General features: G+C 39.7%; 1 protein-coding gene across 2 annotated transcripts in view; it reads right to left on the reverse strand.

Annotated features, from left to right (window-relative positions):
* The window catches only part of PCSK5 (proprotein convertase subtilisin/kexin type 5), a 461,635-nt gene that overhangs the window by 241,722 nt on the left and 196,325 nt on the right, over nt 1-23,588 (reverse strand). For both annotated transcript variants that reach the window (XM_019517436.1, XM_019517437.1), the window contains exons 8-9: nt 22,043-22,255; nt 9,842-9,942 (exon numbers count right to left, since the gene is read on the reverse strand). In XM_019517436.1, the coding sequence (XP_019372981.1) occupies nt 9,842-9,942; nt 22,043-22,255 (314 nt within the window). The remainder of the gene's footprint in view (nt 1-9,841; nt 9,943-22,042; nt 22,256-23,588) is intronic.

Below are 23,588 nucleotides of genomic sequence, written 5' to 3' on the forward strand. Positions count from 1 at the left end.
TAGCAGCAGGTATTGAAAAAGGCACACAAGAAGAAACAGACTGTTCAAAAGCTAGTGGGTGGGATGGGGGAGAAACATGAAGGTGAGAGAAAAACCGCAAGTCCCTAAAAGGGAGGATTTAATGAGAACAAAGGCATGAACTTGTGTTGAATGGGCAGAAAGAACAGGTTCTACTGCCATAAAGAGATGGACACTTTTTTCAATTGAATTTTTTATTTTGTGAAGAAAAGATTTAGTGAAACCAAAATGTTTCACTGATTTTACCAAACTGTTCATTTTGAAAAACAAAAGAATGCAGGAATTTAAAACATTTTTCAAAATGAAAACTTTAGATTTTTATAAGAAATATTTTGTTTTTCCTGCCAGAAATAATTTTATTTTATTTTAAAATGAAGAGAGGTTTAAAATATTCCTTAATTTGATTTGAAATATTTTAATATGTTTACAATGGCTCAAAATTAAAAACAAAAAGTTATATTTCATTCAACATACATTTTTTTTTACTTTCAATTCACTAAAAATGTCTAAACAACACAGTTTTCATTTAACCCCAAGTAATCATTTTTAATTCTTCAGAATTGCCAGAAAACTGATAAATCTGTTATTAACCAAGTTCTATTGTGACATTGGAACTTCCATGGGTATAACCAGTCATAAAACAAGAAATCAATGAGGCTGTACTCACTTTCATATACTATAAACCTCATTCTCTTTAATGAGGAATGAATATTACTCAATAGTTTCATGATTTCTTACCACAGTATTTCACTATGTTTTGGAAAGCCATTCTACTTCCAAGACAGACAGGTAATTTAATCTTGCCAGGGGCATTAGTACCAGCTATTGAAGCCTCAAACACTTTGCTGAGCTTACCCATGTTATGTTACTAGATATCAAACACACCCAACATCTGTTTTACAGAGCATCAAGGATCTTTTTTAATGATCACTGAACCAGGGCCAACATTTTCAACTTTTTTGCCTGTGTAAGTGCTAAGCAACTGCAGTTCACACTGAGGTCAATAAGACAAATTGGTACTGAGCACCATGAAAACCAGACGACTTTTATCGTGGATTCTAAATATGAATTTAGGGGCTTAACTTTGGGTATTCACCTTTGAAAATGGTACCTGCACTAGAATGGATGGTTAGGTACTAAAAGACAATTTGGTGCTTATGATCAGAACAGATCAAAAGTTGGCTGTATAATATTCTGAATCATATGTAAAAGGTAGGATGATCATTAGGAACACAAAAAGAAGGCATTTTCCATGATAAAGGTAATAAATTTAATGATGAATACTTTCCCTTCCAAATTGTGGTATTCTGCTTTATGTCATATAGCATCTAAATACATGGAGATGTTAAACATGAGAATGCATTGTCAGTCAAAATTAGCACTGTATGAAGAACAAGCCAGCAGATCCTCTAGTTTCAGTCATACCTGATATTGAAACAAATATGCTTTTATGAACTAATTTGGCTCAAAAATTGTTTGTGATTACTTGAGCAGAAAAGCAACAACACATATATAGAACATGATCTGCTACCTTGCTACCTTGAATTGTGATCTCATCAATTCTCTTAAACTAAGGAACAACCATAAATTGGACTGGAGAACCCCAAGGGAAATATTCCATCAGTACTGAAGTGATATTGGTAAACATCATGTGACATCTTTTCTTTTTAGCAATCAGCACAAAATAAATGCATCTACATAGTACTTGAAGCTCAATTCAGTTCTTATGGGCAAAGTAAAGCCTTACAGGTACTTAGGATACCATAGCACGTTTTCACAAATGTAACAGTGCCTGTTCCCATATTTTGGCCAAATTCCAAAATGGCTTATTAAGTTCCTTTTGCCTCCCTAATATTAAACATCTACATATTCATTCTTTTTTAATATTTCTTAAGAAAGGGCCAATTACATGTCATAAGGTTGCAGGTGTATATTAAATATGGCACATTCCCTCTGAATAGGAGGAAAAAACAGGCATTCCAAAGTAATTTTGCTAAATAAATTATTCATTACTAATTATTCACACATTCGTAATCGACAGCCCTCCACTGAAAAAAGTGAGTCTGCCTGTGCCCAGATTGCTAAATTCAACCTCTATTTTACTTCAGTTGCTGTGGTGACTCACAAGCAGTGATAATTTTTTAGCTCTTTTGAAGAGCTTTGTATATCAAAGTTAAAACCTTGAGTTGCGCCTGGAAGGAAATAGGTAGGAAGTGCAGTTGTCAGAGGGCAAATCTTAGTAGGTTCTTTGAGATGGATGATATATTTGCATGGCTAGAAGGGTGATATATTTGCACCAGCTGTAGTCTTCAAGTCCACCCCTGCCCCCAAGACTAGAATGCAATAAAATGACTAAAAGAGGTCACATGCCCACCAGACACACACAATGGTAAGTTCTGATGAAAAAGAAACAACCCGAAGATCATTTGCTTTGATGTTGATATCCCTGCTGCTCACATGTTGTGGTTCAGGCATACACAAACATACATGTGTAGAACAGGAGTAGTGAGAAAGCAGTACTTCAAGGAAAAAATCTCAGGTAGCCCTCTCAAGAAGAAAAGAGAACTGCTGAAGAAACACATAGTCTACCCAAGCTGTGGACTATAGCCTAAAAGCCAAAGCAACAAGAACCTGGGATGGATTTCGATTTTTAGCATCAGCAGGTATATGCATTTGGGTGAGCCTAATCACCTTACCTTCAGGGACAGAACCAGGATTTCCCGAAGTGAGGTGCAGGAGCAGCATTGCACTCTGCACAGAGCTTCACCTCTCTGCTCCCAGCCAAGTCCCACCCCCCATTGGCGCAGGTGCCATGGGCGCCTCTGGGAACTTTTTAAAAGTCCGTAAAGCAAGTGAAAATCCTCTCTTCGTACTCAAAGATGCATCCTCTTCTCAGCCTCACCTACTGCTGCAGCTTTCCCCACTGTCCCAGGGGGCAGGAGAAGCTCCAGCTGCCTGCCCCAGCCAGGGTGAATAGGAACTGGGCTCAGTTGGGGGTAGGGACTGAAAAGCAGTGGCAGGGATGGGAGGACGGTTTCCCCTCCTCAGATCTGCTGCTGGGGACTGGGCAAGGAGGGGAAAATGACTCTCCCACCATGCTGTTGCTGCTGCCCCTGTCCTGGGTTGAGCCCAGCCCCCTGAGCTGCCCAGCTGGGGTGGACTGAAGTGGCTCTGGAGCTCCCTTTGCCCGTAAGACAGCCAGGAAAGCAGGAGCAGCCAGTGTAGGAGGGGTGGGGAAGGAATGTGCTTCTGAGCACCCAGGGTAAGGGAGGAGGGATTTTCTCCTGCTTTAGGGACCTAAAAAGGCTCCCACAGTGTGCTCCAATCTACAAAGACAGGTGGGCGGGGAGGGTACAACTGCATCATTGCACTGTCTCTGGATCCACCCCTGTCTACATTAATAAAAATATAGGCAGTTATGGAATAATGCTCAAGCTGACATTTTGATCGAAATCTGAAAATGCTCAGAAAGTAGCCACATTTAATACGTTACATCCGACAAATAATATTAAAACAATGTTAAATTTGCACAGTCAAGCATGTGTAATGTCATCTCTAAAACTAAGAACTTAAAAGATGAACTACTGGAATTCTGCTACCCTCTCTGCCTTCAAGTCAGGCTCTTCCGCCATCTCATCTGGTTATGTGTAATAGGAATGCTGATAGAACAACAATCTGGTGTCTACTAGATTAGTGAATAGTAGTATCTAGGAAGAATAACTTCAGAGAAATTCCTATTCAGTCCCTGCAACCCAGGCTGAAGAATGCTCCATGAAGGCAGAATTTTCATAGAATGAGCATATGCAAACTGAAAGTTTTTCAAGGGTCATAACTTGGACAAACGTCATTGACAAAGCAAAATGGACAGACCTGACATGTGAGTAACTCCTACCCACTCAGCTTCTAGAATGGAGTCTCCAGAGCTTCGCAATGAAAGGTTGTACATTTTTTTAACAAGGAAAAATACAATGCAACTTCAGTGAACCACTTTTCCTGGTGTTTTCTCACACCAGCCAGGGAAAACCATTACAATTTGGCAATGTTTTATATCTGAAAACACAGTCTTTATAATGGGAATTACTGAGTCACCTTAATTGAAGGCATTGTTCCTGGCTTTGCCTAAATACAATATTTAAACTATTATCAATAGAATATTAAAATTCAGTTATAGCTCAAGATGAACTGGGTCCAAACCTGATGACATATGCTTACACTTGTCAAATATATAATTTGTTAATAAAACTATTTATAAATTGATTTAAACACATAAATTTATAAATGATAAACAGAAACTATTTAAGCCCAGAGTATATTTTACTACCTAGTATGTCAAAGGTCCCCTCAAGAGTAACAGCTCATAAGTCTAGCATGGTCAAGACAGCAGTTTCTGTCACTAACAACATACAAGAAATGATATCTGCTATCATGTGTGACTACTTCTGTCTCCCCAGCCCAAGTGGTCAGGTACCCATTTAGAGCAGGGTCACTTGGGGAGATCCTTTAGCATAGTGTGACAGAGTACCTTTGGTGCCTGCCACTTTAAGGCTTGAGAGCAGGCAGCAGTGCAGCCTGCAGGTGTGGGCTAGACATAATCAGGATTACATGACCCTGGGAGGGCTCTGGGGGTGGAACAGCCTCCATTTTAACCCAGGTCCTCAGAGCTGGGGCAGCAGGTTGCTGCTAGCAGCTAAGGAGGTAATATCTGGCTGAGCTTCTGAGAACACCTTGGAGGTAAGGGCAGGAGCTATGAGGATGGCAGGAGGCTCCTGGTCCTGGGTATGACTGAAAACTGCACCCTGCCAGGGAAGGGGGGGTCTCGTGGGGCTGTCTGTGGTAGAAATCAGTCCCCCAGAAATGCCAGGCCAGTTGCCTCCCTGGTAAAAAGCAGGTAGGGGCACCTTAAAACCCCATTCCTCACATCCTGGTGGGTTACCCCGAGGCAGGGACAGGCATGGGGCTAGGCACAAACTAGAGAGAGGCACCTGAGGCCATAGGGTGAAAGACCCCGATGGCATGAGGCCAGGCATGCCTAGGAAGAGACACCTGAACCCATAGGGTGAAAGACCCCAGTGTTAGCGGGGGCTGGGCATGCTTAGGAGAAGCACGTGAAACCCACAGGGTGAAAGACCCTGGTGGCCCCAGTGATGGGGGCAGAGAGAATGTGGCCCCAGTGAAGGGACAGAAGTAGGTAGAGGCCTGCATAGAGTAGGGTGCACGATGGTGGCCCAAAGTGCTGTGCATGAGACGGGCCAACAGTGGAGCTCAGCCTGGAGTACAGCATAAGCCACATAGAGTAAGGTCCGTGAGAGGATGGCCTGAAGTGATGAATGCACCCTGGAGAGTGAGTAGGGAAGCCCAAAGTGCTGAGTAGAGTAGGGCCTGAGGGGAATCCAAAGTGCTGTGTAGAATAAGCAGATTGAGCGTGGCCTGTGAAGTGGGCAGTATGTGAGAGGTATGGTGAGAGCAGGCAGAGTATGAGAGGCCCTGTGAGAGAGGGTTGTGTGAAAGAGTGCCGGTGGAGGACAGACTGTGTGCGCTGAATGTTACAGGCCTACAAGGGGCAGAATTTGGCCCGGCCTCAGGCTGGAGCTATTCATCAACTTAGGTTGTCATCTGTGAGGCATGGGAGGACAGAGTCGTGTGTAACGCCCTTGTCGCCAGGGTGAGCAATGGGCAGCCTCTCGCCTTAGTGACATCTCTCAGAATTATTGCTATCAAGGTGTGGCAGAAAAGGAAGGTGGGTGGTTAGCCCAGAGACAGGCGGGTGGGCCAACATTACGACCTAGCCCTGAGATGGCCCCCTGTCACATATGGTCTGGAGATAGACTCAAACTCATGCTTTTGGAACCATTGGGAGATGCTACTCTGGTAGCATAAAAATTAGTGGATAAAAAATAAGGGGAAAGAATACTTTAGTTACTCTGCCATGGCTTCCCCACCTCATATGTGGCTTTCTTAAATTTGCTTTTTCTTATCTGCAGCAATCAGGCATGATGGGTTTAAGGGCCCGCTATTCTTGTTTCATGGACTTGTGTGTGTGGGTATCAGTTTATAACAGAAAAAAGAAAAGATTTAAAATGTGCATTTGGCTATAGATGGGGATAAAGTCTAGGTGGTACAGACTTCTTTACATCTCAGTTTTTTACCTTATACTATGAGCACGTCCACGTGTCACTATGGCGACATTGTTTCTGCACCATGATTTAGTACTTCCTTTTGCTGTGTATGGTTATTTTTAGCAGCTACTTTACTGTAGTGGCGTGCTATAATGGGGGAGCACATTGCTACAGCAAAGTAGCTGCTGGTCAAAAGTAGATCCCTGTGGACTCTACATTACTGTAGCACATTACTATGGTGGCATAGTGTCATGTGTGGATGTGCCCTAGGTTGATCTTTTCTGAAAAATTCAAGGTAATTGCACTGCTACTTTGAGTGGATCAGTGCTATCAGCACATTAGTTCTTTATTCCTTTCTAACTTGTTCTAATCCTGCCTTCACATTAGCAAATACAAGTGTAAAAGGTAAGTCATATCAGGGGAATCAGGGAAGGAAACATGGTTGCTTCATGTGGCATACTGCAGCATTAGAGAAAAAATAGCAGGTTAATGCTGCCTGATTTCAGCTGCTTTTTCTAAGTAATATAATTATAGTTTGTCAAATCATAGAGAGAAACACTGGTTCTTGTTAATAAAGGAACATGATTTTTTTCCTTTGGAGGTAAGTAGCTTATTTCTCCTAAGTGTAGGAACCACCTCGAAGGTAATTTTGAGACATTCCTTACTTGAACTTTCTTTAAGAAGATGACACAATGCTCACTGGAAAGAATCTTCTTTCATATAGGCTCTCCCCTAATTCTGATTTATGCAAATCCTGAGTTAAAACCCTCCCTCAATTGGAAAGCTTTTTTGATCTGGCAGTAGAATGGTATTAAGTAAGTTGAACATTTTGTATTTAAAGATAAGAGTGCTACCCAAGCCAAATTAATAGAATATTACAAGTTTACCTCCTCCTGCGCTGCTTTACAGTGAGAAAAATTTTGCATTATTCAAAGATGATGAAGGAATGGAATACAATTAAACATCTATTTACAGAGCTGAAGCAGGATACTAACTCTAATAGGTACTGACTGTATGAAGTAAATGACTACTTGTATATTATAAGACAAACTGAAATATGAAAGATAAGGAGTCTGGCTTTTTGTGCATGGTACTGTTTCCTTAGTTATTTCAAAGCAACAAACTTCTATGTATCAAAGCAATAACCTTCTGAATTCTGTGCTTATGTTCTATAGTACAAACATTTGAGAAACTTGAGTATTGGCAGCAAAATTAGGCTCCTTTTGGTGTCCGCGTCTGGACATGTAGTATTTTTTTATACAAAAATACTGGTGAGCAGTTCTTGTTTGCAAGAAAAGTTTATGATTATTATAGGTTAAAATATTGAAATGAATTCAGCAAATCCCCCCAAATTCCCAATCATCAGTGTTCTAGTTGGAAGTCAACAGAGAAGTCCCATTACAGGGGAAGCAAAGCTGCTCAGGTGGTACAGCTGTATTCTGTAGCAGGTGTCCTGCCACATTTTACTGCAGGAAAGGGACATGGCAGGCTGAGGATGATCAAAGAGAATGTTATAAGTGATCAAAGAGAATGTTATAAAAAGCCTTATTCCATTGTGAAGGAGTTATTCTTTGTTTCTAATGGTCTACAGTTCCAATTCCTAGCTCTCAAGAAAAATGAAATACTGGACCATAAATCTATCACTTTGCAGGAATGAATATTCCATGTCCTAGGTATCAGGTCAAGCTAATTTTGTAATATTGGTGGAAAATTCCAATGGGGAGTAAAAAGGAGACAGAAGACATTTCTTCTGCCAGTTTTACTTTAAATGACAGTTGGCTTTAGACATATGATTATAAATAAACCCAGTGAATAAAAATTAGGTGGGGGGGAAGAGTACAGGTAAAAATTCAAGAAAAGCATATATATTACATAGCACAGCATTTGTCACGTTTGTAATAACATTTTTAATCTATCCCTGTACACACACACATAGAGCCATATCCAGTTTTGGAAAGGAAATGAAGAATTCTTTATCCACTGAAACTGCCTGGGGAGGTTAGGAATGAAGAATGTCATTGGAATTTGGACACTACTACGGTTATAATCCTGACTCTCCTGTAAAATACTGCAGCATAATTAAAGAGACAAAAATAGTTGGGGTCTTGGTCTGTATCTCATCTGCATTCAGCAGTTATCTACATTACTATTTTAGTAAGTTATTTTTTTTATTTCTATAGTGTCTGTTCTCATAGCATAACTTGGAAGAAGCTCCTGTATCACCAGTACTACCTTCAGTTCCCATCAAATAACTCAACAGGTCCAGTCCTGCTGAGCAAAAGGGAGCCATGGAAAGTGTAACCAGTCAGCATGTTATAAAATTGTAACCAGAAATAGTAAGGCTGCAGATATTGTGTGTCTGCTACTGTACTTTGAAAATTTCAGTTATAACAATGAATCATCTGAAAACCCACTTAAAATAACATAAAAAGAGACACAAATTAAAATTACAGGAAACATCAATTTGTTAAAAAGTAATTATAGAAAAAACCTCTGGCAGCATGAAATTTTGGTGCACACAAATGTAATATTATCTGTATATGTGAGTTCTTTAAAAATTAATGTACACATTTTTACAACTGAGATTAAGAAGTGATTGAAAGAATACCTTCTTGAAATAATAGTGCTATATTAATTTTTCAAAGTAGTTTTTGTCACTAAGCATTGCATTAAGAAAATCTAATTATAATGACAACACGTGCTTCTCTATTTAAGATTATATCAGCTTTTCCATTACAATCCCTTACTTTCCTGGCTATGTAACACAGTGGTAAAAAAAAAATGTGTCCTGCATTGAATCCTGGTGAAAAGATTCTCTATAAAAAAGCAACATTCCTAAAAAATGGAAGTAGAAATCTGTTTGTTATTACAAATTACATAGCTGAAATAGGTACCATGCACACATTTTTTACTCCATTCAAAGCGGGGTCTTGTAACGTATTGGGGATACCCTCAATAGATTAATCTCAATGTAGTTAAATGCTCTCTGACCCTTAGACAATACATTCTATAAATTAGAAACATTTGATAGTAGGTCATTAACCTACATAATGGACACTTTATACACAGATAATCTAACACAATATATAGGGAAATAATCTGAAATGTGAATTTATGTGTGAATATATCAATTTGTAATGAATTCCCAATGGTTCTTCCAGGTCTAAAACACACATTAAAATATGTTCTAGATACAAATGACAAAATACAGCAGTTAGAGAAAAGTTCATAGGATTTTTTCTTGACTAGGCACTAGTCTATGTTTTAAAAATCTGTAATGTAGATACTTACATGATGGAAAAGTTGAATTTAGCAGCAGTGGTGCCTGCCGCCCACCTCCCTGGTGCACCATGCCACTCCACCTCCCCAACAGACTGTGCCCCATGCCCCTACAATTCTGGTCAAAGTGGGATGTATGTTCACCCTAACCATGAAGGTTCCCTAAGCCCTTCAATAGAGCTGCAAGTGCCCTAGTCAAAGTATTATGTGTATTATGTCAAAGTTTTAAGCATCCACCATTGAATATTTTGCCTTCATCTCTGTATCTCAATTTTTCCATGAGTTAAATAGGGATGATAATGTTTCCCTACCTTTCAAGTATATTGTGAATTTTTACTAGGGAGTCTCTCTAAAGCACTTTGAGATCACTGGGTGAAAGCTGCTAATTACTTATTACATTTTTTTTCAGAGTAAAGCTCAAATCTTACTTCGCTTCCAGTGCCAGTGCAATGATACCTGCAGCCATAGGTGCAGAGGCTGAGGTTCCAGTATGGCTGTCTGTGCAACGATGCCTCAGGTCTGTGGTGATCTGGAAGAAAGGGAATGTATGAAATTTAGAACAGTGTCAGAAATTAGAACAGACTTCATTTGCTCTAGTGAGTTGCATGCAGATGGATGGATTTTTTTTTCTCAACTGAGGGAAGAGTAAGAAAGGCTTCTGAATATGTTGATTTGAAGCTCTCTTATTCCACTTGGAGCTGAAAGATATTTGTGAATTTAAGTGTTCATTTGATTGGATAGCACTGAAAATGTAAGTACTCTATTTTCATGGCAAAAAACTTGCCAACTGGGCAAACACATAAGCAAAAATGAGTTAGACTTTCACTGTGACATTACTTTGTACTTATACAGCACTTTCCCCCAATGAATCTCAAAGTGCTTTACAGATCTGATGCATTATACCTCACTACATTCTCATAATGCAAGCTGGTATCAGTTATGTCCATTGTGCAGATAAGAAAAGTGAGACATGGAGGGGTTAGATGATTTGCTGAGGTCACAATGGAAGTGTGTGGTGGAGTTTGGAATAAAAAACAGATCTGCTGACTCTATGTGGTATAGTTTAACTGCAAGAGCTTCCTTTCTTCCTTATAATAATTCATCTGAAATTAAGCAATAATTCATGCAAAAACTCTGACTTGCACAAATAACTTACTTCAATCATGTTAACAGTCAGACTAACCATCTTCATATGTAATACACAGTCTTATCTTGTAATAAGTTGCTTACAAAATAAAAACATTTTACCAATCATTTAAAATATGGCCAAAGTGGAGGTATACAATGCCCAGCACTATATTAACTCATGAGACAAGACAGGATCTTGCACTCAGCATTAAGACATGAACATCTTGGAGAGTACTTATAGGTAGGTACTTCTGTGTGAGTTCAAGACAGCTGTAAAAATGTATTCAAACTGGTTTTGATACTGATTATTTCAAGGGATTAGCACAGAGGTTCCCTCCCTAGATTCCTGATTCAAATACAAGAGATTTTTTTTGGGCTGAGACCCATCCGATTTCCGATACAGCTGCGTGAATCTGGTAAGTCCATTGTGGTGAAAGTGGAGTGGGGGGAAGATCAACAACCCCTGCAGTGACGGAGGGGACAGAGACAGGTGCTATCCAGCCAGGGTGGGGCGGGGCATGGTGTGGGATGAAGCCAGAGCTCCTGCAGGGGGCAGCTCCTGCCTCTGCTTGCATCCCGGCAGTGGGCATGGGGGCAGCATGTGCCCCCAGATCTATGTAGAGTGGGGCGAGGTAGGTGCCCTGCAGCTGCAGGCTGGAGCCGGGGCTGCGTTAGGCTCTTCCTGGAGGAGGCTGGGCTCGGGCAGGGGGCTATGGAGGGGGCTGCAACCACTCCAAATTTTGCCATAGCTCCCAGTGCCACCACCATGCTCCAGTGCAGCCCCAGCTCTTCCCAGCACATGGGTGGAGGCAGGATGTTGAGACACGGCTGCACCGGGTGCGTGATAGCAGCAGTGCTGGGAGCAGTACTATAGGTGGAGGGGCTAAGGTCAAATCTGAGGTGGCTGCAGCCCCCTCCATAGCCCTTGCCCCGAGCCAAGCCCCCACCAAGAAGAGCCCAGCACAGCCCCAGCTCCAACCTGCAGCTGCAGCCTGCCTGCCTGCCTGCCCCATGCATATCTAGAGGGGCACACCCCACCCCCCATGTCCTCCTGGGGTGCAAGCAGTGGTGAGAGCCATGCCCCCACATGAGCCATGGCTTCTTCCTGTGCCCCACTCCACCCTGCCTCGTTTGGGCAGCGCCTGCCCTGTCTCTGCCCCCTCCCTCACTGCGGGGGGTGTTGATCTGCCCCCCATTTCCCTCCCCTTCCCCCTTCCACTACAATGGACTTACCAGCTGCATGCAGCTCTGCTCCTTGCTGCCTGAGTGCTGCGCTGTGGTGGTGTGAACGCACAATCATTTATCGGCGAAATGATCGGCCACATCGGGCCGATTTTCTGATACAGCCAATTTTCTTTATATTGGTACCAATCCAATATCAGACTGATGTATCAGTGCACCTCTAGAAACAAGGTCACTGCCACCTGATAATTCTTCAAAAGAGAAGTTGAAATGAATGGGTGGTATAAGCGTAGTTCCTTGGAGACAAAGAGCTTGGTTGTAGAGTGCATTGGCTATAGAGGCAAAACTGTTTCCTCAGACCTTTAGGCTAAGGACAGAAAGTACACATTAAACTGGTTCAAATCTATAACACAACAGAAGTGCAATAAACATAAACTGCTTCCAAAATGGCCAAGACCAGCTTAAGGGAAACCTAGATGGATGTAGTATCAGACTTAAATGATTTAGGCTAAATTGGTTTACTGAATTTTTGTCCCTGATCCTCTCCAGATTCAAACCAACTCTCAGCCTCCCAGCACCCCAGAATGCTTTCCACCTCCCCCTGCACCCCTCACCCTTGGTACAGTGGGTAGGGTACCCTTGGCCCAAGCTGTCTACTCCAGCCGAACAGAGAGGTGTGCTCTAGGGCTCCCTGGCTCCTGGCCTGGGCCACTGCAGGCATGTGGCTGCATTTCCAGAGTCAAAAGTGAATGTTTGTTCACTTGGTTCTTGGTTCAATCTACACATCTTAGACTAACCTGCAAAGATTGAATCAGTTCAGCCTTGGGCTTTTTGACTGTCTGTATTTAGCCTTAGAGTGTATCCTTTAGGTTAAGTCCACTGGTGTGTGTGCACACGTGCATGCAACGCTGGCATAGAGCGGGGTTGGTGTGGGGTTGCGGTGTCGCTGCCTGCAGTATACCTCTTCCCTGGTGGTACTTTGTGTTGAGTCTCTTGTGCTCTCAACCAAGTACTTTTCACTGACGTTATATTTTGTTTGTCAGAACATTAGGAGAAGGGGAAAATCTGGTAAATAAACACCAAAAATATAAATATGTCTGGCTACCATTGGACTTGTAACCAGCTACAATATGCACTGACAACAAGTTACATTTTACATGACTGGATGAAAAAGTAACTGAGAAGTGAAAGTGCCACTCATACTTTTTCCAATAGACATTTATGCATCTGTTACAGATTTTGATAAAAAGTGTTAGGAGCTTTAGTAATATATACATATGTGATCATGTCAACACAAAACACTATGCAAGGGAGTAAAGTTAACATGGAACAATGAGGTGACAGGCTTACGATGAGCTAATTTTGAGACAAAGTGTAAAGTTCTGGAAAATGGAAAAAATATACTTGAGGCATTTACTAGGTCATGTTTCTAAGCTACCAGCCTTACCAAATATCTATCTAACTCATCTTCAAAATTCACAAAAGTTTATAGAGAACCACTTAGGTCTATTACTGATTTCCCATCATATAAAAGTATAAATTCTTGATATATCATTTTCTTTTATCCATGACCTTTAAATAACATTTTCATACTGTCTTTCTAATTCTCTGTCTCATCAATTGTGCAACAATTTAGTTAATGTAAATTAATGACATCGAGTGTGTGTACAAGTTCAAATCTTCTAATGAAAACCATTTATATAGAGCATGCATTGCACCCCCTCTAATATAATTTAACTTTATATTATAATTGTTGTTCCCATAGTAACTAATGTATTTCAAAGGTGAGGTAAAGCAGAGAAAATCTTAAAAAGCTAAATTGGAAGAAACAGCCAGAGCACTGCACCGACTTGTGTGAATGCAAATTAAGTCTCATATTTGCAAGAATAATGCAACACTATGTGAAGAAAAGGAGCTATATGGGTTTTGGACATGCCTTTCTGAAAATCTGGTCCAAAACTATGGAAAAATATAGTGTAATGAATAATGTGCTCATCCCCTTCACACACTGACTAGCACAGCTAGTGCATGCTCCTCTTTGACAAAGAGTAGTGCACTATTGAAGTAGTTGTACTGTCCCTGAGCTGCAAGATGCTTTGCATTTTTACTGAGGTACAACAATGTACTCAGGAGGTCCAGCAGGGAAAAGATGCTGAGTGATCTCTCCCCTACAGTAGCTTTGTCTTAAATGAAGTTTAGCCCTCTATATATAATGCCTATTGCATTATGTTATCTATGTTACCTATCTATCAGAATAAAGAGAGTGACTTTATTTCTGTACTTCCTATGACTATCAAGTATAACAAAACCATTATACTGTTGTGCTTTATGGTCCCATGTAGTAAGTAGTCACTGTGGCAACATTTTGAACTATAGCCCCTTGTCTCTCGTTTGCACTCAGCAAATCTTGCAGGAGAAAGCATGTTTAATAAAAAGAGAGAGAGAGAGAAAGCAAGCAAGCAAGCAAACAGGCTTCCTAAGGTGGAAACTCCAACTGGGCTGAGCCACTGAAAAGGGAAATTAGTTGACAGCAGTTGAGATGTTTACTATGGAGATCTAAGGCATGTTTTTCAGCATTAAAGGTGCACTGTCAAAGAAGTCATGTGTGTATCTATAGAAACAAAGGTGACAGCAGAATCACCAACAGGCAAGCAAGCTTCAAAAAGAAAAATTATGTTTGAAATACCACAAACACATGAGGAAAACACCATAATCATAAAAAAAAAGATGCAAGACTGAGGGGGACATGAAGTTGACATTAGTATATGAAAGTTGAAACTCTGTTTGGTAGGGTGAGCGGAGGTGGCCACTGATTTTTGCATCCTTCACCTGGAGTACAATATGGCCTTGCTGTTATATTATTTTAATGACTGCAGATCTAAAAAAGTACTGATCACACTGCCTGAGGTCAGGCTCTGTGATATGCTCTGGGCTGCAATCTACCCCTGCTTCTTGTTTAACAACCAAAGAAAGGAACAATTGGATTTGACTGACAATTACAATGTGGTTGGTAAAAGGATAGGTTAATTAATAAGAAATTAACAGCCTAGGATACTGTGATGAAAGTTAGATAAAAATTATTAGCCACTACAATGTACTTCATCCTGACCACAGATGGGAGCCAGGTGTCATTCAGGCTAGGCACTGTTTTGTTACAGAAAAAGCCTAAATGCAAGGTCTGTAATGTTTCTGTATGAGTGACTTGCTCTGAAGATTTAAGAAATGTAATATCGTTACAGTTATTATTAAGGTTATATCATCGCCATTTTGCTAGTTTCATCTGTTGGAAGGTTAGTTATTCAAGTCTTAAATAGGATCTTTCTTTGCAGAGAATAATATCACTTTTCCCATCCCCTAAGCCTCTGATTTCCAGATATTTCATATTTTATAAATTGAGCCCTTAGTAATAGGCCTGTGCATAGCGGCTCATATTCACTTCGGATTCAGTTACAGCTGATTCAGGGGACAGTGATTTGATTCAGTGATTCGAATCACTGTCCCGAATTGAATGAGCTGAATCTCCAAATGCAACAGGCTCCATCCCCCACCTGCTCTCCCAGCCCCGCCAGTAGCTGTCCCACCTGGCCCCAGCATCCCGGCATTTTAAAAAAAAGCCCTGCACTCACCAGCTTCTGCCAGCTGGGGGGCGATCCCTGCTGCCCCCCACTGCCCCGTGCTGTGTGGGGGGGGCTCTGTCATGAGCCCCCAGAGGCCCCAACAGCCACTGCAGAGGACTGCCCAAATCTCTGAATCTTCTCTGAATCTTTTCAGAATTGATTCGGAGGCTTTGAATCAATTTGGACCTTTTAATTGGTCTCCTAATTCAATTCAAATTTGGAGATTTGGCCATCGAATCAGGCCAAATCACCTCTGAACCAAATCAGCAACTGAAGCTTCACACCACCCTATTAGCAATGACTGAAATATTTTTTACCTGCTGCTGTAATTCCCTGTGGTATGTCTGATGAACCAACTTGTGCTCTAAAATGACATGTGTTTAACAAAAACCTGGAGTTCCCATTTCTTCCCTCTAATCCAAAAAAACACTGCATGTTCCACAACCACTCTACGTTGGGAGTGGCATATTGAATCACATTTGTGCAATTGAGGCATTTGAACAAAGAAAGATTTGTGTATTTAGTTGACAAGAAATTATATTGCTTTTAACTGTTAGTATCATGATCTACTATAAAATAACCAGGGAAAGACAAGGCAGAATCTTAAAAGAATCTTAAATTACATCAACCTGCTCCAATAAGCAAAAAATTGTGAAATAATATAATGAGCCATCATTTTTTCAGAAGCAATTGTGCATGGTAGAGTTTGGAATTTCATCACATAGTGGTGTTATTTGGTAGCCAGGTTGGTCTGAGACAAAACAAATGCAAAAAATCTGTAACTCTTGGTTTAGAAATGATACTTTTTATTAGACCAACTGGGAAATCACAAAAGACTTTTTTTTTGCAATTTCCCAGTTGGTCTAATAAAAGGTATCATTTCTGAACCAAAAGTTCTAGATTTTTGCATCACATAGTGGGGGATTTTCACACATAACTCACTACAGCTGTTAAGAGAAATTATTTAAGTAAAACTGTAATATGCCAAAAATATGTTATTTGTACCTTTGATGACCTAAAAACAATACAGACCTACAGAGGTAGATTGTACCATTAACAGATACACCTTGGTATTAGGCTATTGGACAGAGCTATGTGGCTATAGAAGGAGTACCAGGAAGCATTCTGCCTTGGGGGGTAGAATACCTTTCAAAGCTGTCCAGAAACACTGGCAAGAGTTATATTCCTACAGATGTGAGGGTATAACTGGCGTTGTTATGTCAATTCTGAGATCTTTACAATCTCATTCTCAGTATGTTCCCCAAATGATGATCCATGTGAAAAGGTACATTTTTCACTACACTTCTACCTTCCTCCACTTAAGCATATCCTAAATTCTGCATTTATATACCTGTGCCTATACTTTGCAGCTGGTCCTGTAAACACCTGAATAACAATTCTAGCCCCCGATTCTTATATTAAAAAATGTGTGCAATTGAACTTCTGAAGTGCAGATCCACTCCGCATCTGCCAGAAATCCTTGCTTCACTTTTGTCTCCCATTAAGCATGCAAACACATCAAGTTGTAGTGTTTAACCCTTAAGTCTTAATGCCAGTAGGCATTTTGCCTGTGTCATAACTACTGACTCAAACTCTACAAGTCAAATTCTCTCTCAAACCTCTCATCCTAGTATAACTCTGACGTCAAAGAACACACTTTGTATTTGCATGAGCTTGCACAAGATCAGAATATCATTTACATAGCTAAAAAAGTTATTATTATAAAGTCTGAAATGAACAAAAATGGAACGGGGCATGTTTGGGAACCTGACAAAACTTCTGGTAAGAAACATTCTGTGTACATTTAAAAATCATATTATGCTCAGTCCAGGATGGAATTGAGAATTTTGTAACAGCTTTCACTTGCTCTCAGTGTTACCCAACTACGAATCTTTCATGAGATCTGAATCAGACTTAGTGTATTGCACTAGTGCTTATTTTCTGTTTTCATAAATTTACACACAGCATACCAACCTGAATTACCACCTCTAGCTAAAGACTTCTGGAAAATCACCCAATTTGAAAAGGTTGATGCAGTTGCATATGAGGAAACCATCAAGCTCTTTGTATGTGATTTGCTTGATGTGTGTGCGCGTGCATGCATGCATAGGTGCATGTCCATAAGCACAAACCAATATTTAAGAAAGTTTAAATTTAACCTGTAATAGAAAAAAACATAGACACATTTTTTGGTAGAACCTGTTTTAATATAGAACAGGATTTTTTTTTTTCATTTTGTGGAAGAGGAAGAAAACAAAATTTCTTCCTCGCAGGTTTGTCCATCTAAGTAGTCAACATAAAAAAAACTGTGTGAATTGATCATGCATTTTTTAGCTCCAGAGTTTTGCTTTTTATAGAAGTTTGTTCTGTTTTGATTTTTAGCTGTATATGTTAGTCAAAGCATCTTTATAAGTGACATTTTGCAAAAGCCATGTTTTGGTGACCAAGTTGGAGAATACAGTGCAGATACTAGTTTTACCATTATACTCATTCCTACAAAATGGCAGGCTTGTTCAGAGAGTGAGAGAGAGAAGGAAGTGGGGGAAGTTGTCACTACCTGTACATGCTGGGGGAACATTAATTACAGTTGTTAAATTATTTGAGTTTAAAGGGTTGGTTCTACAAAATTCACTTGACTTCTGAGTTCTCACCTTACCATAGTATAAGAACACAATTTTTTTCCTTTTAAAATGTAACTGGTTTGAATGTAACACTGAGGGAGAACGCTACTTCATGTCTGAGAGTGTTATAGGAGATTAGTCCTGTTTAACTAGCTCCAAGTGGTAAAATATCTTGAGATGAAGTCTTGTATCTCATAGGTCAGCTGGTAACTTGCAGGACAAAGTAAGAGGGAAGAGCTTTAAATGGGAAACTTAGCACTTAGAGACCTTTAGAAGTAATATATTATACAAGTGCAAAGTATTATCAATATTAGAAATGTGACAGTGCCGTAAATTCTGAAAGCTGTGAAGGATAACATCTCTATAGACAATACAATATTTTCTTTAACTTTGTTCTCTTGGTTTCAACAAGTTGCAACTACAGTTAAAAAATGAGATAACTACAAAAATGCATGAACAGAAATAGGTGAGGTACATCTTAAAATGAGCACTGCAAATGTCCTGGTGTAGTGAAGCTGTTTAAAAGTAAATACATGCAGTAAGACTTATCTAAACGAATGGAACACCGATTAAAGAAGCTATGACTGAAGAAGCATGGGAAGATTGCATAAGATATAACAAATCAGCTGGGAGAAATATGAATGATATTTAAGAATTGTTTAAGAATATGGTGACAAAGAAGATAAGTAAAAAGCCACAACTGAAAAAGAAGGCTGTGTTGGCTAACTAACCAGCCTGGTATACAGGGAATGGGAAAGCAATAAGTAACCAAATAATAGTAATAATATATTACACATGGATAAAGGGGAAGTTGATAGCAATGAACATAAATATAAACTAGAAAGGAAGCCCAAAACCACAAAAAAATCCATGTTTAGCAGAGTAAAGGAGAATAAAGAAACAGAAATAACCAATAATGGTAGTGGTCTATTACTAGATGGAAAGGATAGAATTGCATAAAAGAATGCAGAGGCAGCGGATAGATTCAATAAATATTTATATTCTGTGTTTGGAAAAAGTCAAAAAAGTTTTCGTATCATAAAATGATAATGAAATACTTTCCAGTTCACCACTAAGCAACATGTTATAACAACAGCTCAAGTTAGCTATCTTTAAAAAACAAGTGTGGATACATGAGTTTCACAGCACCTGGCCAAGGAACAATCCAAATCATTACTACAATATATTTACTTTTAAGTCTTGGAGAATTGAGGAAATTTCAGTGACGCTGGAAGAAAACAGATATAATTCCAATATTTTAAAATGTAAATGGTATGACACAGATTGAAGGAAAGTACCACATTTACCAGAATCAAAAATAACTGCAAATTCAAGACAACCCTCCAATAATTAGATCCTAGACATGGACAATTATAATTTTGTTATCATTTTCCGTGTTTAGAGTCTAATTATTTGAGTGTCATCTTCAATTTCCACACCCCCCCCACCACTGCAGGAGGAAAGTAGAAGCAGTGGGGGCGGGTTGTGGGGAAAGTGTATGGGGAGGAAGAAAGCAGGCAGTGGGGAGGCAATCAGCAGGGGGAGCAGGCTGCCTTACTCCCACTCCTTGCCCCCTAAGGCTACATCCAGATGTACAGGGCGTGCACTTAAGAGTGGCACAAATCATAGTGGCACAAATTCATGCCACTGCTTTGTGCCTCAGTGCACACCCTTGTACATGCACTTTGGTGAGGGACAAATTGTCCTGCTTTGGGAAAACTGCCCTTTCCCCACTCCTCCTGTCCCCTAGCGTGCTGGAGCAGCCCAGGGCAAAAACAAAATAGTAGAGATGCTCCCTGGAGGACCGAGCCTCTGTTTTGCCGGCACATGCTATTGCAGCGTGTGCTAGACCATTTCTTTCCTTGGAGTTTTTTTTTTCTCCTATTGGGAAATACTGGTAGCAAATTTTGCCCCCATGCTGCAAATGTGTAGTGTGGGACATGTTTTAACATTCCAGGAGTGAATTATGTAGTGCCATAAACCGAACACGCCTGCATGTCTCGACACAGCCCAAGTGTCTTTCCTAATCCAAAATTCTAGGTACCTTTCCAGGTGCTTCCACTTTAAACATGGTTTTCATGTTAGCTTCTTTCTAGTCCCTACTAGATGCCTTCCATTTTGCCAGCGAGGAGTTAAATGTTTCTCCAGCTATTTTTTTTTCATATTGCCTGCCTTGTCCTTGCAGGATTCTGGGATGCTGGCCATCCCCTCTTGGAACCTTCCCTCTTTGCAGATGATCTAATTTTTGTTTTAAACTTGTTCTGAGGTAACTCTTCGTTCCAGTAATTTTTTTCTTCTTTCCTAGCTGCTCTCCACAGAAATCGTATCTCTGTTTCTGGCATGTTTCGCATTCTGTTTGATAATTAATAATAAGGAAAAGAAATTATTCAGTTTCCTAATAATACTCAATCTGGTGATGAAATTTCTATACTGTTGTTTAAATGACCTTTCCTAACCTCTTTCTTATTTTTAAACATGATTAATAGATTTTAAGGCCAAAAAAGACCATTATGGCCATCTAGTCTGACCTCTTGAATAACACATACCACAGGACTTTCCTGAATTAATACTGCTTTAAGCCAATAGCCACGTTTGACCAAGAGCATTTTTTTTTTTCAGAAAAACATCCAATCTTGCTTTAAAAATTTCCAGTGATGGAGAATACACCATGGCTCTGAGTGAGTTGATTAAATACTTAATTACTATCACTGCTAAAAAAAAATATTTTATTAGTAGTCTGAATTTCTTTAGCTTCAACTTCCAGGAACCGGATCTTGTTATATTTGTCTGTTAGATTAAGGATCACTTTATTCTTTGCTGTCTTTTCCCTGCAAGCTATAGACTATGATCAAGTCAGCCCACAATTCTTTTGATTGTGTCTCTTAATATAGTGTTTATTTTTTAACCTTCTCCAGTTTTTAAACATCTTTCTCAAAGTTTGGACACCAGAATGGGACGCAGTATTATAGTTGCAGTTGCATGAGTGTCAAACACCAAGGTAATTTAACCTCCCTATGCCCATTCAGCACTGTGATGTTAATACATCCAAAATATATTAGCCATTTTAGTCACAGTGTCATGTTGCAAGATCGTGTTCAGCTGATTATGCAGAGACCAATGGCTTTTTAATCTTGCTTTTCAGTATGGAGCCACCTATTTTGTAAGTGTTATCTATGTATTCTTTGTTCCTAGATCTATGCATACAGTACAAAATGTATATTGTCTGGGTAGAGACAGCCTAAGACTTATTTTGACTTTAGGAAAGATCTCCACTTAAAAAACATATATACTATATTAGATCAGTAATGATTACGGCAATAACAACATTCTCAAATGGAGTAAAAAGAATGGGCTTTGCATTTAAGATCAAAATATAATGGAAAACAGCAATAGCCTGGATAGGAATGAGATAAATTGCACAGAGAAAGGATGAGCACTCCACTTAATCTTGCTTACCATCATCAGTACCCTGAAATATGCATCAATATGAATAACTATTGAATGTGAATGAATGCAAAAGTGAAAGTAAGCTGCATACAAATATACCTGAGGAAATGGGGATGTGGGCTGGAAAACTGTATTAGTAAATGCCCACTTAAAATATGGAAAATTGTGAGGTCTGGATGGAAAAAAAAAAATCCCAAAAGGAGATTTGCTCTGAGTACTGCTGATACACTGAAAGAAGTTAGTCAGGAAACAAATCTGTATAGGTGACAGTGGACTGAAGCTTTGAAAACACTGCTCAGATATTTTCAGCAATGAGGAAAGCAGCAAGAATATAAGGCACAACACAAGTGAGAGCAGAAACTAGGAGCAACCACATTGGCTCTGTCACCAGTAGACCTCATGAGGAGTATTCTGCACAATTACAGGTATCATAATACAAGAAGGATGTTGATAGAGAAGGATTCTGGTGGCAACATTTTACATTTAAATATAAGCTAAATATACAGATTTATTTTTTTCAGTTGTTGAAGTTTTTAAACAAGCCCACTCAATAAGAGCTAGTGGTCAACTTACTTTCACCTAAAATATTAAACAAAATACAGAAATGCATAAATTTAAAAAACCCAACACGTACTATTTTCCTGTCGTACGATTCCCCACTGCTGTAAGTCGTAGCTAGCGTGGATGCACATTCTTCCAGATACCAAGGTTTCTTCCCACTTTCAGCTGTGCTGCTTATGGAGATAGTGTAGATGCTATTAGTGTAGCCATCACAGGAGCAGTGATCTCTACTCCTTCCACCATTTCCAGATGCCCAGACATAAATGGAACCTAAGCCTCTTCGTCCCTGTTTTATAAACAAATGGAAAATTATGATTAATGTTTTTTTTTCACTTAACAAATGGGCCCTTCCCAAACTACAGCTTCCCCCCCTCCCCCAAAAGACAAAAAGGCTCACTGCAGAACAATGAGAAGTAACAACAGATTGTAGAAGGCCAAAACGTTATTCTGTCAAGCCCCAAAAAGAGATGCTGAAGACATAAGGCATGCATTACAAGTATTATACAGGGTTTAAACTGTAAAAGAAAAGAGTATGTTTGTAACTAAAACCATTCCTAATATACAGTACCATCTGTTTATAAAGGTCTCTTGCCTTTTACTTCCTGGAATTACCAAGTGATGCTATGTTCTGTTTGGTTGTATTAAATACCATGGACCACAAGGGAGTCATTCCAAAAATATTATACATGGTAAATGTAGAACACTTTATAAAAACAAAAAATGGACAAGTCGAGAAGGTCCTTATAAATATATCTGTATTAAACGCTAAAGCTTTGATTAGCAAGACACTGGAAACACATGGGCAGCTTCACTGAAGTTAAGAACATGCTTAAGTAATTTGCTAAATGAAGGCTTAAAATATATAATACAGATGAAGAAGATTTAAAGTTTTGGTCTAAATTCATTACACTGTCTGATGACCAGCAGGGAATTGTGGTCTTCCTGATTTATGTTTTGAGCACTTAATGCAGGTCCAACTATCATTCCTATTCACACACAAGTCTCCTCTAACTTGTGTCATCTAACCATCTTCATTCATTACAAGGAAGCAAAATGATATTAATTAGGTAAGGTGGGAATGGCCAACCTGTGGCACACATGACACAAGTGCCATGGACAGTCTTTGTGTATGGCATGCAGCATATTAGGGAGGGGGCAGGCAGCACAGTGGGAGACACTGCAAGGAGCAGAAAGCAGAGCAGCAGATCAGGCAGGGGTAGGGGATCAGAGTGGCACCTGGGAAGGGTGGGGGCTTAAATTTGTGGCACAGCTGCTAAAATGGTTGACCCTTACTGAGGTAAGAAATTTTATAGATAGGATGATATAATTGGGGGTTGTCCTGCTTTGAGCAGGGGAGTTCCTTTCCAACACTAATTTTCTATGATTCTATGATCAAAAAAGTAAACTTGTCTTAATTCTTTAAAATTAAACCACCTCATTTACTATTTTTAAGGCAAAGAAAAAGCCCCTGTTAAATTAGACTTAATTGTATCTCTCATTTGTTTGTAGCCCACCATGAAATATATGTTTTGTGTAACTGGTAGGACCTTTCTATGTGTGATAAAGTAATATCATACTGTATCGCACCCTGTGATCATGGATTACTTGCATATGTGTTG

This window comes from Gavialis gangeticus, unplaced genomic scaffold (genome assembly GCF_001723915.1).
Source record: "Gavialis gangeticus isolate Ggan-Ray unplaced genomic scaffold, GavGan_comp1, whole genome shotgun sequence".
Taxonomy (NCBI): domain Eukaryota; kingdom Metazoa; phylum Chordata; order Crocodylia; family Gavialidae; genus Gavialis; species Gavialis gangeticus.